Below are 17,252 nucleotides of genomic sequence, written 5' to 3'. Positions count from 1 at the left end.
ACTGAAGCAGTCTTGCTACGCAGTGCTATACAAATCTTTATCTTTAGCATAATATGATATAATGAAAAATGACGCACCATAACATAGCATGACATAAAATAACAGAAGATAACATAACATAAAAGAACATAACCTTTGTAGCTCGACCAAACACCAAGGACCAGCTAAAGATAACTTGATGTGGAGGGAAGTGCATCCAACTTTCTTAATTGGTCCGAAGATGGTAAAATGTTTGACTTCAGCAACTCAATCTTCTTATGAAAGAACTTGGTTACATTCTGTACCGTCGCAAATCACCAGGGGAGGGAGCGTGCATACACCTAAGTGGCCTTTGCTCTTCATAACTATCAGCCCCCTCAATCAACTTGTTATATTTTTATATTCCTGCTGAAAGCAACAACGCTTATATTTTATCTCTATCTTTCCTCCACTTTTCCACATTTTCTCTCACCATTCTTAAGGTTATTTACAGAGATTTTTCAGTGAAAAGGTGTCACTTCCTCCAGGATCACTCATTAATTTCTAGGAAAAAAATCACACCTTTTCATTGTGAATCGGACCGTGCCTTCTTTTGGAAACCAGGTGTTGTTTTTATTAGAATTAACATCAACTCTTCCATTTGGGGGTTGAGTCTACGACTTTAAATACAGAGGCAGTGATCTACTGGAAATTCATGTCTCTACTGGGCTGTCCATAATTCACTGAATGTTTCCCAGGCCCATTAGCTCACTTCCTCATTTAGATAATATATTTGGTCCTGACTACTTTTTTGTGCTGAATTATTTGTGCGAAAATGATTTGATCGAAAAAAGGAAAAATGGCTAGAGTTTACGTGATGTTTTTGTCGAAAATGATTTGTTTAAAAATATCTCAAGATCATATAACTATAACTACATTGTTTATTATTTAGGCATGTAAAAACCGTATTGCATATTTACCATACTATCAGTCATAAAATCATTTTAAAGTGATACATGATTCTGTAGTGTACTGTAGTTTATAATCTTGTTTACTGTGCAAAATGCGAACTCGGTATTTTGGCACCATTTGGGTTTGACTTTGAACCAGTAAATTTAGAACAGAATCCATCAAAAATCACTTTCGAGCAATTGGGAGAGAGCCCTGTATTTGACATTGGAAGGATCACAAAGTGACTTAGGCGTGCAAAGGAATCCAGAGCAATAGTATTTAAGTACCTCAAGTTCACAACGATTTCTGGAGCAGGTACTGTATTAATTACATTGAGCTAGCTATCTAGTGTAAAACCTTTTCAGTTGAAAGCCAGTGTCTGAGATAAATGTACACCATTCGCCGGAGCCAAAAAGTGGAAATGTGAACAGGAGGGCGGCATTTGTGCTGGTTTCCTTCTAGGGCTCGGGACAAAGTCGTGCAGTGGCCTGAGATGTGACGTCGCCCCCAGGCAACCAGTCCTTATGGAAAACTTCTCCATTTCGCAGTAATATAGATGGGTTGGTAAACTGTGCCTTTCTTCCCTCGGAACGTCTCAACATTCGGAGCGGCTCGCCGAGGCCCAGACGGATTTCTTTAAAAGGCAGAGAATTTTTAGATTTCACTTGCACTGCTGGCACCGGCTGGAAGGAGACAGAGCGCACCCGCCGGTAAACACGGCGCTCCGGGGCGCCTCTGTCCGGGGAGACACCGAGCCAGACCGTCTGCCTTATCTGCGGCTCCCAATCTAGGACACTTGTTTTCTTAACAAGTGAAAACTCTTCACTCGAGAACTCTCAGCTCTTCTGAGGCCGCGGTGTCTCTCTGTCTGTCTTCACTTGACAGCGCTAATTGCGGTCTGGGCTGTTGCCCTCTGTCCCCAGGCGTGTGTACACAGGATCTTTTACTCTCCATGAAACCTCTAATGTTGAATGTTCCTTCCTCCGCTAATTACCTCTCGTTCTCGTCCAACTATCCATAGGTTCTCTCATTTAAACAGAAACGATTGTATCCCTTCTCACTTTAGTTGGTTGTCTCTCATACTTAATTCTAACTTTTGCTTTTTGCCGGGCTCAGTTTGTATAAAAAAAAGTTTGGGAGCCAAAAGTTTTGTTCAGAAGCCCACAGCTGGCGTTATCAAATGCAGGGGTTGTGTATACCAGGGCTGCTTAACCTTGTTTTCAACTCATGCCTCTTTCATACACCATGAGGCACCCCATCACCTTCATCTCACTCTTTCAGGTTCTTTTTCATTCATGCTTTCTCCATTTGTCGTTGTTTTCCATCTTTTTCTTCCTCTTTCTTTCTCCTTTTTGTGTTTTTTCCTTTCTTGCACTGGGTAAAAGTCCGATGAGGAGAAATGAGTGCCATTCCCCCATAAATAAGTGCTGGTGGGCCACACCTGCCAGCACCAGCTCAAATTAAGCACTGGCTCATTGTCGTTCCGGTTCTCTGTCCCTTCTCTTTCTTGCTCTTTCATTTTTCTGTTTCACTGGTGATGTGCGTGAGAGAGATAGTTTATGGTGACCAGAAGCCCTGGATTTGCCTGAACAGTCTCAGTTTTTGGCTTGCCGGCATTATGTTGCTGTTAATTGCCTAGTAAAACACCACTGTCAAGCCAGTTTACATTTCCCTACGTATGTACAGCACCACTGAAATTTAAAATGGACATCACTTGAATATGCAATGCACAGTTTCTAAGCTAGTTTGCATTAGGCCCCAGTATTTTAATCCATTTGTTCCACATTTCAAACAATATTATGCCACTTTCTACATTTCCCCCCAACAGTGGGGTCGATTAGGATGGCGGTGAATCCGCATCCTCCGGGCCGGTGGAAGCCACCACCGGCCTGGAGGATGCAGATTCACTGCCGCGGTCCCTGTAAACACCACCCGCCAGATCAGGATGGCGGTAGGATCAGCGGCGGACGGCAGGTCCGTCCGCCGCTGATCCGCGGGGTTTAGCCTGCTATTTGGTGGCGGTGTCTGCAAGACACCGCCAGCCATATTAGGAAGCATGTGTAAACATGCTTTTCCACAGCGGTTTTTCCGCCGTGGAAAAGCATGTGGACCTTTGCTTCTGGGGGGGACCTTGCCGGCCCCCAGGGTGAAGGGGGGGTGGGGGTGCACATGTTGGGTACCTATGGTACCCCCCTTCATTTGCATGCACAAAGCGGCAGGCACCGCGCGGTGCCTGCCGCTTTGTGCATGCAAATGCGATGCATGCATTTTTAACATTGCGGCGGGTGCTGCTTGAAGCAGCACCCGCCGCAATGTTAAAGATACAGGATGTGACCGCCAGGGTGGCGGTCACATCCTAATTGGCATGGAGGGAACGCCGCTGCCCTTGCGGACGGTCCCTCCACGTCCGTCCGCCATCCTAATAGACCCCTATGTAAGGTACCACTGTTAAACCAGTTTCTAAATTGCTTTTCTAGTTTGTGAAGCACTATTAGCAAGACAATTTCTATATCTTCCCATAGCTGGAAAACACCATGGCAAATACACCCTCCTGGACATACCCACTGAAGTAGACCTCCCCAGGATGAAACTACTATTCTGTAATTTGGGCCCAGTGATGCCTAAGAGGGACCTGGCCACATACTGGGGTGCCTCGGAGGTACCGACCTTAAGGGAATGGAAAAGGGGGGGAGGGGCTTGTGTGGGTTTTTTCATGGTGGCGGAAAAGGATTCGTATCAAACCAGGGGCTGCCTCTGCACGTTTCACAAAACTTGGGTTGTTGGATTCGATACTATGATTTAGATATGTATGACGAGGCAACTGAAGTCTTGTCACCTCGGCATTTTTTATCCATGTCTCATGATTCCCTGTGCTTGTCTAATTGTTTTTATTGTACTGCATATTAGTAAGATGTTATCCTCCACTTCTGTGGGGATACCTGACATGCAATCTCCCTTCCGCATGGTGTTCTGTATGTGTTGGACACAAGTTGGTGCTCTTTTTTGCCATGACTGTCTAAAACCAAACACATCTAAAAACAAGTAAAACACCATGGCACCTCAGTTCCTTCATTAGGCACTATACGTAAGAGCGCCATTGACAAGCTATTTCCATATTTACCTTTACATGGTGATCATTGTAAGCCAGTCAAGCGAGCTTCAATGTATCTCTTTTACCCAGGCCAGTAATAAGAACTGCTTTGATTTTGGTGAATGGAACTCTCTGAATTTATTTTGTGAAAGGCTGGGTTAAACCTCCTTGGTGTAATGCAGCCCGTGGGAAAATATCAATCAAACAAGTCTATGAGGATGGTAGAAGGAGAATTCGAGATTTGTGATTTGTACCACTCTGTTTTGGTGTCTTCTTTCGAATGAGAACTGATTTGATAGTTAAAGGCTGACATATGATCAAAGATAATACATGTAAATGGGCAGAATGAGTACCTGGGCAGTGTTGCCACCAAAGTAGTAATCTAGTGCTGTGTGAGGTAAAATACACATTCAGTGAGACAACCTGGGTTTACTTTGTAGCAATTACACAGAAAATACAAATTTTCCTTCCAGAAATGGTTGTTAAGTATGTAGACACCAACATTAAAGTTGTAAACTAACTGGTAAAGGTCACAAAGCAATGTAGTAAAAAGAAGAATTAAGACAACATTGGGTAAGAGAACCAGAAGATATGACACTTTTAAAAACAAATAAAAATACTCTCCAATGAACAATGGGGGTGTTACAGTCACTGTGGCTTTGTGGGTTTACTCTAGCATTAAATACGAAAAGAAATTACCAGGAAACATTTCTGTCTCACACAGGCTGGTTCATCTTGTTGTCCCCAAACTTGCCAGGTGGCTGATTATCTTCCACATGGCTACTCCTAAAGTTCCCAAATTGAAAGAGATAGCTTCTTGGACATCAGGGCAACAAAAGCAGTGAGAGGGTCAAGGAGTCTCTTTAGTCCGGGCCGTAGCACAGGTGCCAGTTCCCACTGGTCTGCTTAGTCTTCTGTAAAGATATCCTTCTTGTTGATTATGTCCCTTTAATCACAGGAGGACCACTGGTCTCACCCTCGAAAAGCACTCCCCCTTCTTGAGAACAAAGGAAAAGCTGCCAGACCTTGTTCCCCTCCTTCAGACAGACAAAGCCAGCAGGCTCTTCTCCAAGTTCATTATGTTCCTTGTGAAGCCTTAGAGTGGGAAGACTTTCTTAAAGTGTTCTGTAGATAGTGATTAATAAGAATTGTCAATGGAAGTCCACCTCTTTTACAGCATCTCTTCTTGGTTTGCAGCAAAGCGATAACAGAAAACCTTATTTCTGTAGTTTTTCCAAATGGCAGGATCCCAGAGTCATTAGGTAGAGCTCTTTAAGCCTTCCCAAGGACAGGCCTATGAAAATGAGATCCTTCCATTTCATCTAGAAACCCAATGAAGCTGAGTCTTGGCTCTAGAACTCAACATTGCTGGGAGAAGGCCGCCATCTAAGGAAAGATTCACACCAGAACCCAGCTCAGTATAAAAAGGTTCTTTCAAATAGATCCTGTTAGTCCTTTTCAGCGCTTCTCTGCTGTCCCTGGTCACTCTTCTCCCCTCACATTCCTAGATAAATGTCTAGTTAGGAACCTCTCCCTTCCTTCCTGTCAGAGATGTACTGGCCAGCCAAGCTAAGCTAAGGTGAGCCATGTTACACCTAATCAACTGAGCTGGCAATTCACTTCTGTTACTGGAAGAGGGAGAGGCAGGCACAGCTGGTTTACACACTTATTCAGGGCTTAGGCAGAAATTGACACATTTTTATAAACTCATCCTTGCACTATATTCACCACTGTATTTGATATTGTTAAATTTTCCAGCAGAGTGCAATAAATTGAACAAAACAAACTTTTATGTACAAATAGGCTTTCACATTATGAAATAGCTACAGCAACCTGTGTAGTTAAATGGCATTTTTAATATTGTTACTGCTGGTACAAACACCCGTCTTATTACTTGGCATGAACTACTTCCACCCTTTGTCCCCCTGGGCCTTCTGGGCGACTCCAAGGCACTTCTTACGGGTGATTTGGCCACAACTGTAGGCAGTCTTTTCTACAAGTCAAAACTGTTACTTTTGACAATGATGGCTACGGCCATCTAGGACTGCAATGGCAGTTCTGAAGTCATGCTTTTAGAGCCATTCAAACGGTAATGTAAATCTATGCTGCAACACACATGTGACATCTGACATTTCAGCTACCTGAGCATTTCCTGTACCATATTACTGTGCACATATTAATGTCAGGTATGTCAAATGCAACAACCCAATGTTGTTTTAAAAGGTCTGAGCCTATCCACAGATAGCTGTTTAGCAGTATAGAGTCCAACATAAAAGCAAATCCTGTAAAAACAATGGGGGAACGATGTGAAGAAAACAACAAATTATTGTTGATTAGGATGAGTGTGTGACCTAATGTAATTGGTGATTTGAAAGGCAGACCAAAAAAATAGGAGCCAGTGGCTATCATCGACGTTTTGACTCTTTGAAGTTCAAGCTAGACTGGACTGCATACAAGACTGAATATTGGTACAACCTGAAGAACGACAACCTCTTTTCGCACCTGCAGGCAGGCGGTCACTAGCTGGTTGGGCGCGTCATCGAACATCCTCATATGCCATGGAGTAAAATTCATGACTCTGGTAGAGACTTTACTTTCGAAAAGTGAAACAGAATAAACTTGGGCGATCTTTTTTTTAGGATTTGTAAATTTTAAAAATACAAATTTTATCTTGTTTTTATACAGATGGTCATTTTTATACATGTATACTTTAAGGTTGTGATAAACCAAATAAAGTTAATTTTTGTAATTTTTGACAACCTCTTTTAAGCCTCTGCAGTTGGGGCAAACACATGCAGTGTCTATATTACAGTACATTTTTGCCATATAACGGATATACTGTAATGTTACTACTAGAAGATATTTTTATTGTTCAATTAATTAAAATTGTTACAATATTCTATCAATAAAACAAAAGCTTGGTTAAGAATTCACACAATTATTTAAGAATAAAGTAATCGTTTAAAAAAGATTTAAAATAATAAAAATGACTGTTATGATTATTTTCTTACTGGCAGTAAAATAATATACATAGAATTTAAGAAAGAAAGTTTTTGTCATAGTCTCTCTTTCCCAATGGCCGACTAAGTCCTGTTATAATTCAGTATACAGTTTCAGGAGTAATGTTGTAGGAGTGCACAGCTTCAAAGAAAGTAGGTGAATGATTTTCCCCAGCAGCGGGATAATAGGAATATTTTTAAAAAATGCATGACAATACAAGTGAGGTACCATTATAACTGCAGGGTATTACACATTTATTGCAGTAAAACACTAAAGGAACTGGAGGTAATACTGAGCAGTAACATTATTCTTACCAAGATTTAAAACTAAAAAAGTCACCACAAGATTTATACACTTAGAACTACTGATCACCAAGAGGGCGATATCAATGAGATGGAAGCCTGCCAGCTCCACACATTCCTGAATGTTTAATATGCTAATAACAATTATTGGAAAATGACAAGGAGGAAAGCCTTGATAACTTGTTGCTTGATTTGCTTCTATACACAGGTATTGAAAAGCATTTTGTGGCAAAATAGGCATTCAGAGTCTTATTTAAAGACCAGAGAGATATCGCCAGTGGATGAAGAGTAAGGTGCTTATGTATAGATTTTCTGAACACCCTTTATTGCTTTTATATGTAACAGTGGTCCCCAATCAGTTGCACAAGCCATGCTGTGGATTAGGGAGCTTAACAGCTGTTCTCTAAGGGTACTTCTGTAACAAGTCTTGTCTTCTTTGTGATCTCTTCTAGATCGCTTGAAGTTATCGCAGGCCTGGAAAGCAACAGCAAAATATTCACAGTCTATGTTCACGGATTGCTTCAGTTACAGGTAAGGGTTCATAGTCATCTGCCCTCTGGGTGCCATATGAAATGAAGGCACTATCACAGGCAATACATGGTGCTTGGCTCTCACACTCTTTCCACAGTAATGTCCATACCCACTATACCAATAATTGACGTGTCCTCAGCAGACCCAAGCAGGCTGGCTTATCTATGTTGGGTAAGTAGGTCATATGTTGAACGAATTTCACTCATTTTTTATCACAGTGGTTCATGTGGAAATGGTAATGAAATGATTTAGGATAGCTCAGTGACAGAATGAACCTGCAGCAGATATCTGTATATTTCTTAAAGTCAACGAGCTAAAATAAAAAAATAAAAATAACCCAGATTTTGTTTTCGTTCATCAATAAAATAAGAACCTGTTGTGGTGTAGCACATGTTCCTTGTTTGTCACTCCCATTTCCTTTCCGTCCTCCTTTCCTGATTCGCTCAGCCTGCGATTAGAACGTGGTGGTGAGAACCTACAAGGAAATCTCGTTACATGTATTAGATACCGAGAGGTGACTTTGTCAAGACCTAAAATAAAGTGCTCTTCTACTTTTCACATTTGAAGCTTACCAGTGTCTTCCTTTCTCTGCGACACTGATTTTGGCAACGAGGAAGAGTATTGACATGCGCAGTTGTTTTAATGGGTCGATTGGTCCACTACTCTGTCACTCCGTGTTGCTCTTAATGAAGGGGATGGCGTTCGACCTGCAATCCTGAGAAGAGATAAGGCCACAATCTTCCACCTGGTAATAGCCCTGCCTACTAATAGATGAGAAGACAGAGTGTTGTGAGGTGACCATTGAATACGAGCAAGGTATGGCTTCCCGCTCACATGAATATTGGAAGAGGAAATTTTCTTCATCTCCTCACAAAAGACAATAGCAGCAGTTTGATCCTCATTTTGCACCTCTGCAACCATTTTGTTTTTCTATTAAAAACTGTGCAACGCATGGATCCAAGCTGGAAAACAGACATTTTGATCAGTGAAACTTGCCCACAAATGTTTGATTACACCATAAGCCATTCTAATTTACGACTTTAATATTCAATATCGCTGGTGTTCATAAACAATCCACCATCATCTATCGTATACACTTTTGAAGTCAGTGCTGTGCCATTTTATTGCATATAGTGACAGACATACATTTCCTGCTGAGATGCTACTGCATTCATATGATTGCATCAACATACACTTGGGTCCTCCTAAAAAAATTCTTGAAAATAAAAGGTGAACAGCCTATTCCCTGGAAAGATGGAAAGAGGAGTTTTGTACATACTTAGTGTCAATAGAAGGTAACAGAATGCCAGTGAAAAGGAAAAAATGCATCCTATTACATTTAGTGAGCTGAGAAGGTCAAGAGATATCGGTCGGTTTGCGAATGCAAAACAGGCTTTTTACATGTATCAAACCCCTTTTGCAATTCGGTATTTGAAAGGGGCTTGTTTAGGGTGTCTCTTCCTAATAGTGAATCCTAATGGTATGTTTGAATGTTTTGTGACCGTAATGGTTAATGTGCTTGTTAGAAATGGGGATCTCTGGTTGGTTAAGGCTTGCGCCAAAGCCAGGCAGAGACCACCACTCTAGTCAGGGAAAGGGAGTTACACGCCTAAGATAACCCCTGCTCACCCCCTTGGTAGCTTGGCACCAGCAGTTAGGCTTATCTCGGTGGCGATGTGTAAAGCATTTGAACAACACACACAGTAACAACACACTAGGAACACCACAAAAGGAACTCCACACAAGGTTATATAAAAATAGCCTTTGTATTATAATAAAAACACATCAGATAGTAATCACACAATATAAACTGTGCCAACTGGCTCGGGCAATATTTATAAGGGATTCTTTACACAGGACAGGGCCACGTGGGCCACTGTCAAAATTAGCACTTGGTAACGAAATAGTAAAAAGTAAGAATACATATGAATTTAGAACACAGCCAGTAATCACTGGCAGACACTATACTCAGCGTCAACCTGTAATATAAATCAGAACAGGCATAGTAACACATAAGGCGAGAACTCTATTCTGCGCCAACCTCAAAGGCAAAAATAGGATAAACCATAATCTCCTAAACATCAGGAAATACACTTAATCACATAACCTGCAGTAGGGAATAAATCAAATCTAGACCACAGTAGATAATTAAAACATAAGGATAAAACCTAAGTATCACAAAAGCACATCTGTGAGCATAAATCAAGGTGCATGAATCATTCAACAAACATTACATTTCCTAGCACCTATATAAATGACCTTAGGGCCTTGCGCCCTATAAAACTTAATAGTCCCCAGGGCCAACTGGCCATCTATAAAGGGCTAAAATGCCCTCTGTCCATAAAGTCAGGGCTGCTGTCTAAACAGCAACAGTCACGGGGCGCACTTGGCGCAAACCTAAATGTGGCACCTGCCCACTACTTGCTGGGCAGCTGGGAAGATCAATGAAGGCCTAAACGTTGGAGCTGGCACTAAGTGCTGCACAGCTGTGCAGGCCAGGGTAGGGAGAAAGGAGTGTGTTTCACTCCTGGATAAAAGTACATGTCCCCCCTAGAAGAAAGATGAACCTAAACGGTGCAGCTTCCCACTAATTGCTGGGCAGCTGGGAATCGGCAAACTGCGGCATGGGCTCTCAGTAGCCCTTTAGATGAATTGCGCAAAATGGTGGAGCCCTCTAGGCTGTAGAACAACATGTGCACTCAGGGAGCGCACTAGCGCTTTAAAATGAAATATGCCCCCAAAGGTGGGAAACATGGGCCCTGAAACACTTGGCGCCTCGTTGGAGCCACGGAGGCTCTGGGGTCTATGGTGCGGAAATGCGGGCAGTGCCCCGGGCCCCTCGGGACCCGTTAAACAATTAGGGCCAGTCCGGAGCCACCCATAGGCTCTCAAAACAAAGAATGCGGTCAATGCAGGAGCGGCCCGCTGCCAAGTGGGGCCGCTCTGACCGGGGACCTCTGCCAGGCACCCTCGAACACGAGCGCTGCTCACCTGGCTTCTGCGGTAGGACGGGTCTCCTCCTCGTCTGGGCTGTAGATGCTGCTGGTCTCCTCTCTCGTGCAGCGGCATGCGGGGCTCTCCCACTCATGGGAGCCCTGCTTCACCAGGTCCTTGGTTCACCCGGTCCCCCATCTCGGGACCGGGACTTAGAGAATGGAGCCCGCAAGGCTCTGCACGGCTTCTCCCCGGCCGGGGAGAAGCGGAAGTGGAGCCCGCGAGGCTCCGGCTTGTGTTGCCGGCCCCACCCACAATCAGGTGGCGGGTCGGATGTCGGCTTCCCGTGTTGCCGCGGCCATACTGCAGGGTAGGCACCTGCTTTTATGGCATACAAATAGCAGGCAAAATGTACACAGCGCTCCCAGGGCGCTAGATGCAACCAGGGTCCTGAAATAAAGAGGGAAGCACTCCCAGGGTGCTAAAAAGATGCAGCAAGGTCCTGGGGCAAGGACATGGCAAACGTCAAAAGGGTCCCAGGGCAAAGCAAAGTCCCCCACTCAGCCCAGGCAGGCAGAGGGGCCCCCCAGAAGTCCTCCAGGCATCCAGGGGCTGGGCAGAGCCCAGGGAGGCAAGCCTTCCCCTGAGCTCCAGCAGCAGCACGCCCCTGGTAGTTTCAAGTCCGCAAACAAGAACATTTACTTGGGGTCACAGCCCCTCTTTTATACACAGAAATCCTTTGATGTAGCAGTGTAGGCAAGGAGGAGAACCAGATGCAACTGGTTCTTGAGTACTTTGTTTTTGCTCAGCCCCTCTCTCTATTCACAAGACAGGCCAGGGACATCAGACGCACCACAGGGGGTGAAGCCAGCATTGTGTGGGGAAAGCCCAGCCCTATTTAGGTCCCAGGTGTACTCCTCCCTCACATCACTCATGCTAATCTCAACACTCACCACCAGGGCAGACCCATCATGACTCATGGAGCCAGGCTCACCAGCCAGCTCAAGCCAATCACAAGCCAGACACAAATTACACAAACCTGCCAACATCTAGAAGTGGCACTTCCACACTAGCTCCAATAAATCCGCACATATCATCGCGCAGCATTTAATTTCACGTGTTCACATATACAAACTTGACCTTGCACTCCCCACGCATCAGGAACTATCATGGACACACATATTCCCCATGCATTCCTATGGGAGGGCAGATCAACTCAGCACACACACTCAGAGTGCGCACGCACTTTACACTGGCCCACAGTGCTAAAGTGCGCAGAGGCCTAAAATCACTATCACCATGCCAGAGACTAAAGGCAAAAAGTTTAGGGGTGAGCCTGCCAAAAAGGCCCAAGTCCAATAAGTGGTCGCAAAACATTCGCATTTTACCACCTACTCCAAGTTGGTGGTAAGCCATTCGCAAATTGGAAGGGGTCCCTAGGGGACCCCTTTCCCTTTGGGAATGGTTGTAAAATCTTTTTTTTCAGAGCAGGCATGCCTGCTCTTAAAAAATGAACATTTTTCATTAAAAAACAATGCAACCCGTTTTCCTTTAAGGAACTCTAAATGCATTTAAAAAAAAAAGATTGCTTTATTTAAAAGCAATCACGGACATGGTGGTCTGCTGACACCAGCAGGCCAGCATCCACAAGTTTTGTGCGATTCCTAGGGGGTCGCAAATTGCAATCTACCTCATTAACATTAATGAGGTAGTTCGATTTGTGATCCTCTACGAATCGCTATATGAACTCTTGGAGTTTCATACATTGGAAATTGCGTTTACCTAATTGTGATTCTCAGAAAATAGCAACTAGGTAATCGCAATTTCCAATTTTGATACATGTGGCCCTGAGATCCTTCACACTTAGCTTACTCAAGAGATTATCGTGCAGCCAACAAGGATTGCAGTTATTGCAAAAGAAAGGGGCATTTTGCTAATATGTGCTGTGATGCCAAGAAACAAATCTTTCCAACGATTTATCAAGTTAATGAGGAACCATCAAAAGATGGATGCATTTGTGTTGTTGAAAGTGTGGTGAGGAAGAACATGGCACTTCTGGTGTGTGTTGAAACTGACATGGACTTGGATGGAGTTGTTAAACCTCCTACCTTTACTATTCAAGGTCTTGGGAATAAGAGACTCGAAGAAGTGTGTAATGAAAGCCTCAAAATAACTCTATCACCCACTGCACACTATGTGCATGCTTCGCTTCCCTGTGTTCACCTTCCACCCCCTATGCTCCACACTCCCACTCTGCCAGCATCAATGCTGCCCTCCGTCACAACACGGACCATACTTTTTTGGCTCCCAGGAAAATGTTTGAGAGTATCCATACTGTAGCAGCTCCGTCTGAGCTGATGGTTATTGGAGGCGAATCTGTGGCTGATAGAATAAAGAACATTCAAAGATTTCCATGCAGGAACATTTGGTTTGATGACTATTTGTTTTGTTCTTTTGCTGTTCATCAAAAAAATGTGTATAAAGGGAGATGTGTTGTATTGTATCACATATGGTCTAGCTTATGTTCATTGTTTTCCATTCCATTTTCCTCATTCCCCTTTCTTTCCTGATTCGCTCAGTATGTTCTTAGAACGCGATGGTGAGAACGTTCTTGGAAAAACCGTTAGGGGAATTAGATAGGTAGAGCTTAATGTGTTAAGACATAAAATAAAGTGCTCCTCTGTTTTTCATGTTTTGAGCTTACCAGTGTCTTTCTTTCCGCTTTAACAGTGCCCTTAGGTAATAATAACATCTTTTGATTTAGTTTCCAAATTCCGTTGCATTTGACTTAGTTTTGATTCTTTTTAATTGAGGTTGTTGGTTATGGGGTGAACTATGACGGTACAGTGGATCCTTCTCTCGAGTCATCGTGTTTCTTGTATCCGCAGGCAGGACAGTACACCTCCATCTTTGTGGATAACAGCGCTGGAGCTCCAGTCACCGTCCAGAATGGCTCTGACTTCATGGGCATGCTGATGGGCGTATAGCCTAGGCGCAACGGTGGAGAGGCCAGCGGTGGCGGTGGAAGAGCACGCAGCAGCAGAGTAGAAACATGCAGCACTGGAGGATATGCGGGCAGCAATGTGGAAAGACAATGAGCTCATAGACCAATACAACTGGTTGCCCAGCACAAGACAGATGAGATCCTTTGCACCGCCCTGACATTAACCATGGCTTCCACTTGGAAAAAAACACAGATTTATATGCCACCAACCATGGGGGGTCGTCTCTGTCTCTCATAGCGTCCCAGGAGCCTGCATAGAACACTTTAACTTTTATGAACAGAGCCCAGAGTATTGTTTAAAAACGGAATTGGGAATAAGCTATGATGCATTGGGCCTAAGAACTTCACAAATCACGTGTGTTTATATGCAAAGGACCTACATTTTCAAATATGTATACATATAAATATATATATTTTGGCAGAGTTATACACAATTTAAAAGTGGATCAGCGGTTCGTAGTGATGTCACCGATGCAAGGGTGTGTTCTGGGGACTAGTGAAAAGCAAAGGAAATGTCACTTGAACTCTGGCATGTAAAATAATACAAATTGTGGAAACCCAGGAGGAATCTGACCTTTTTCAGGCTGGAAACTCCACGTTTATTGTTGGGTCTTGGGTTGCCGAGACATTCTAGCGAGTAATCCTTAATGACGCGCTGCACAATTTTTCGCAGTACTTGCTTTTGAGAGGATTCAGAAAGTCTTTGTCCAACATGAATCTCACTTAACATGTCTCGCTTTCCTCATCTGAAATTTAAAGTGGGCAGAAGTATCAGCAGAAATGGGACATTCCATACCACAAGCTTCGACTCAGCTCCAACCATTCAGGAGATACTATTGCACGCGTTGTGCGTTGACAGTCTTTCTGAGTCTCTAATCCCTTGGCCTCTTCCATAAAAGTCCATCAGTAAGAAGACACACAAGCTTTACTTGTCTACATTGCAGACTCTATACTCGCATGCTCAGCAGAAACTCTGACAAGGGTGCAGGATGAATGAGGAAGGATGTCGATATACATTAATACTACACTTTTCTCCTGTGGTCCAGAAGTATGCTCACTACTCCCTATATGGGTACTGGCCTGTTCGAATATTTCTAGCCTTTACTCAGGCTATCCCACTCTGCTCATAACAAATACTACAGTTAGCATCAGTGATATGTTCTAAGAAGTTGTAGTATTGCCATTGTGGGAGATATATTGTCAGGTGATTTCAGCTTTTCTAAGGAGTAAGACCAGGGTTTGGGCTTTCACATTCATGCTTCCACTGTGTCCAATTAATTAAACTGTTACTGTGAGCTTTGTTGTTAACACCTGGTTACATTAGCTACAAGGAAATGTTTTTCCAATACCTTTGGCTTCAATTGCATCATAATATTACAAAACTGCAATGCTTAAAATAATCTGGACAGGAGTGATCACAAACCAGAAAAACATTATTGGATCTTAACTAGATCTTCGGATCTGTCTAACAAAACACAGTGCCACTGTGGGAACACATTCAAGATCTAGAAAAAGTGCTGCTTTTGGTGACAGCAGTGGGATACCCAACCAGGGACTACCTAAGATTTTTATCTAGGTGTATTTGTAGGTGCTGTTTCAGGTTTTTATTTAGCCAACAGGAGAGCGTGGTACTTCCACAGGCAAGCACAAGAAGCATCATATATGACACCGTCTGCACCACAGTAATTGTGTACTTGACCAATATGGACGGCAGCTCCATGCATCAGTGGTTGTTCAGAGAATGAGTACTGCTGATTGACTTCACCAGAGGGCAGGCTGGAAAACAGAGTTACAGTAGTGGGGGTTGATTTGCTCCTTAACAGTGGTAAAAATAATTCCCTCAGTAAAAGATCACAAAAAAAGGTAGACGTTGATTTAGGTGCTTCCTAACTGGTTGTAGTATGTACATAATCCTACTATATGTGTCAGCATATACTATACGACAACAAATCCTATATTGTGTGAATATGTGTAAAGAAAATGGGGATGTGTCCCACAACCACTTCCTCAATATATAGTGTGGTTATCAAATGTTTATTATAAGTATGAACTTGGACAATGTTTCAGTATGCCTGGCAAATTTAAGTTGAAATATTTAATTTATCTTCAAAACTGAAGAAAGAAGTGGTCTTGAGTTTTTCTTTGGATTTTGTGTTGTTCCTTAATGTGCTTTTGTTCAATGCAGTGTATGATTCCTAAAGAGCACTTCCAGGCTGACTTGTTTTTTTTAAAACTTATTTTTATTAAGCAACACTAGTTAATACATATACAAAAAGATATATATATATATAGCAGCGAATAAATATATAAATACATTCATGACTAGTAGCAAAAGGCAACGGTTCTATACAGAGGGACATTATCAAGACGATCGTAGGTAAGCCAAATGGACAATAGCTTTAAAATATTTTACAAACATACATATCAAATCATTATGAGATATCAAAAATAGGGATACGTTTTGTTAATACAGTATTCTTATGGCCCCTTTAATTCTCTGATGCAGGAAACAATAGGTGACCAGATTTTGTGACCACGCATTCTCGAGTGTCTGCCCCTAGTGGAGTAAATAGATTTTTCCTGATTATACACTCCCAAGAACCTGGCAAGCCAGATTTCAAAGGTTGGAGGATCAGCATCTTTCCAACTAGCTGCCAATAGTATTCTATAAACCGCCGTCCCAACAAAGAGACATGATTCCTCCTCCAAGCTTAGACCAAGTGTATTATCGTAGCCAAGAATAAATAGTGCAGATGAATCAGCCATGCCGTGCCCAAATACCTCCTCCCAGAATCTTAACAGCCCATTTGTAAGTACTGTTAATTTATCACAATCATAAAACATATGGGTTAAGGTGGCTGGCCCTGACCCACATCTGGGGCAATAATCATCTGTCCTTTTCCCCCATGTAAACAGTTTAGCAGGGGTAAAATATAGGTTAAAAATAGTTTTATATAGCTGGGCTTTTAAACTAGGTGATAGACATATTGATAAACTCATATCAATGTCAATGTTGGGATTAGCAAGTTTCAAAGCCCAAGACGACTCAGTATGTTCCAAGTCATCGGGTAGTTTATTAATGAGCAGGCCATACAGTTTCCCAATTCTAGTCGAATTCCTGGCCATGATATCAAAAAGTGGAATCCTTTCAAGTGGAATCCTAGGGGTCTTTAGGCTAATAATAGTTTTGACCTGAATACATTTGAAATAGTGGCTATTAGAAATTTCAAAATTTCTCTGTAAAGTCGAAAACCGACAATCTGATTCACCTCCAGAGAAGTCCCAGATTGTTCTTAGACCCATGCTTTCCCATTTTTTAGCCATATCATCATTAGCCTGTAAGGGCAATAATGATGAGTACCACAGGGGGGTAAACCTATTAAACTTCGGGATTGCGATAAATCTAGAGACCTTCCTCCATACTTTCCATGCACTGGTAATTACCTTAAATTTAACTTTTTTGTAATAGCTTGGCTCTACC

General features: G+C 42.7%; 1 protein-coding gene across 2 annotated transcripts in view; it reads left to right on the top strand.

Annotated features, from left to right (window-relative positions):
• The window catches only part of C1QTNF12 (C1q and TNF related 12), a 197,401-nt gene extending 181,509 nt beyond the window's left edge, over positions 1-15,892 (top strand). For both annotated transcript variants that reach the window (XM_078642378.1, XM_078642379.1), the window contains exons 7-8: positions 7,755-7,833; positions 13,656-15,892. In XM_078642378.1, coding sequence (XP_078498504.1) covers positions 7,755-7,833; positions 13,656-13,754 — 178 coding nt within the window. In that variant the 3' untranslated portion in view covers positions 13,755-15,892. The remainder of the gene's footprint in view (positions 1-7,754; positions 7,834-13,655) is intronic.
• The last annotated feature ends 1,360 nt before the right edge of the window (positions 15,893-17,252 follow it).

Source organism: Lissotriton helveticus, chromosome 5_1 (assembly GCF_964261635.1).
Source record: "Lissotriton helveticus chromosome 5_1, aLisHel1.1, whole genome shotgun sequence".
Taxonomy (NCBI): Eukaryota; Metazoa; Chordata; class Amphibia; order Caudata; family Salamandridae; genus Lissotriton; species Lissotriton helveticus.
The sequence above is the reverse complement of the archived record's forward strand: the minus strand, read 5'-3'. Positions and strand labels throughout refer to the sequence as shown.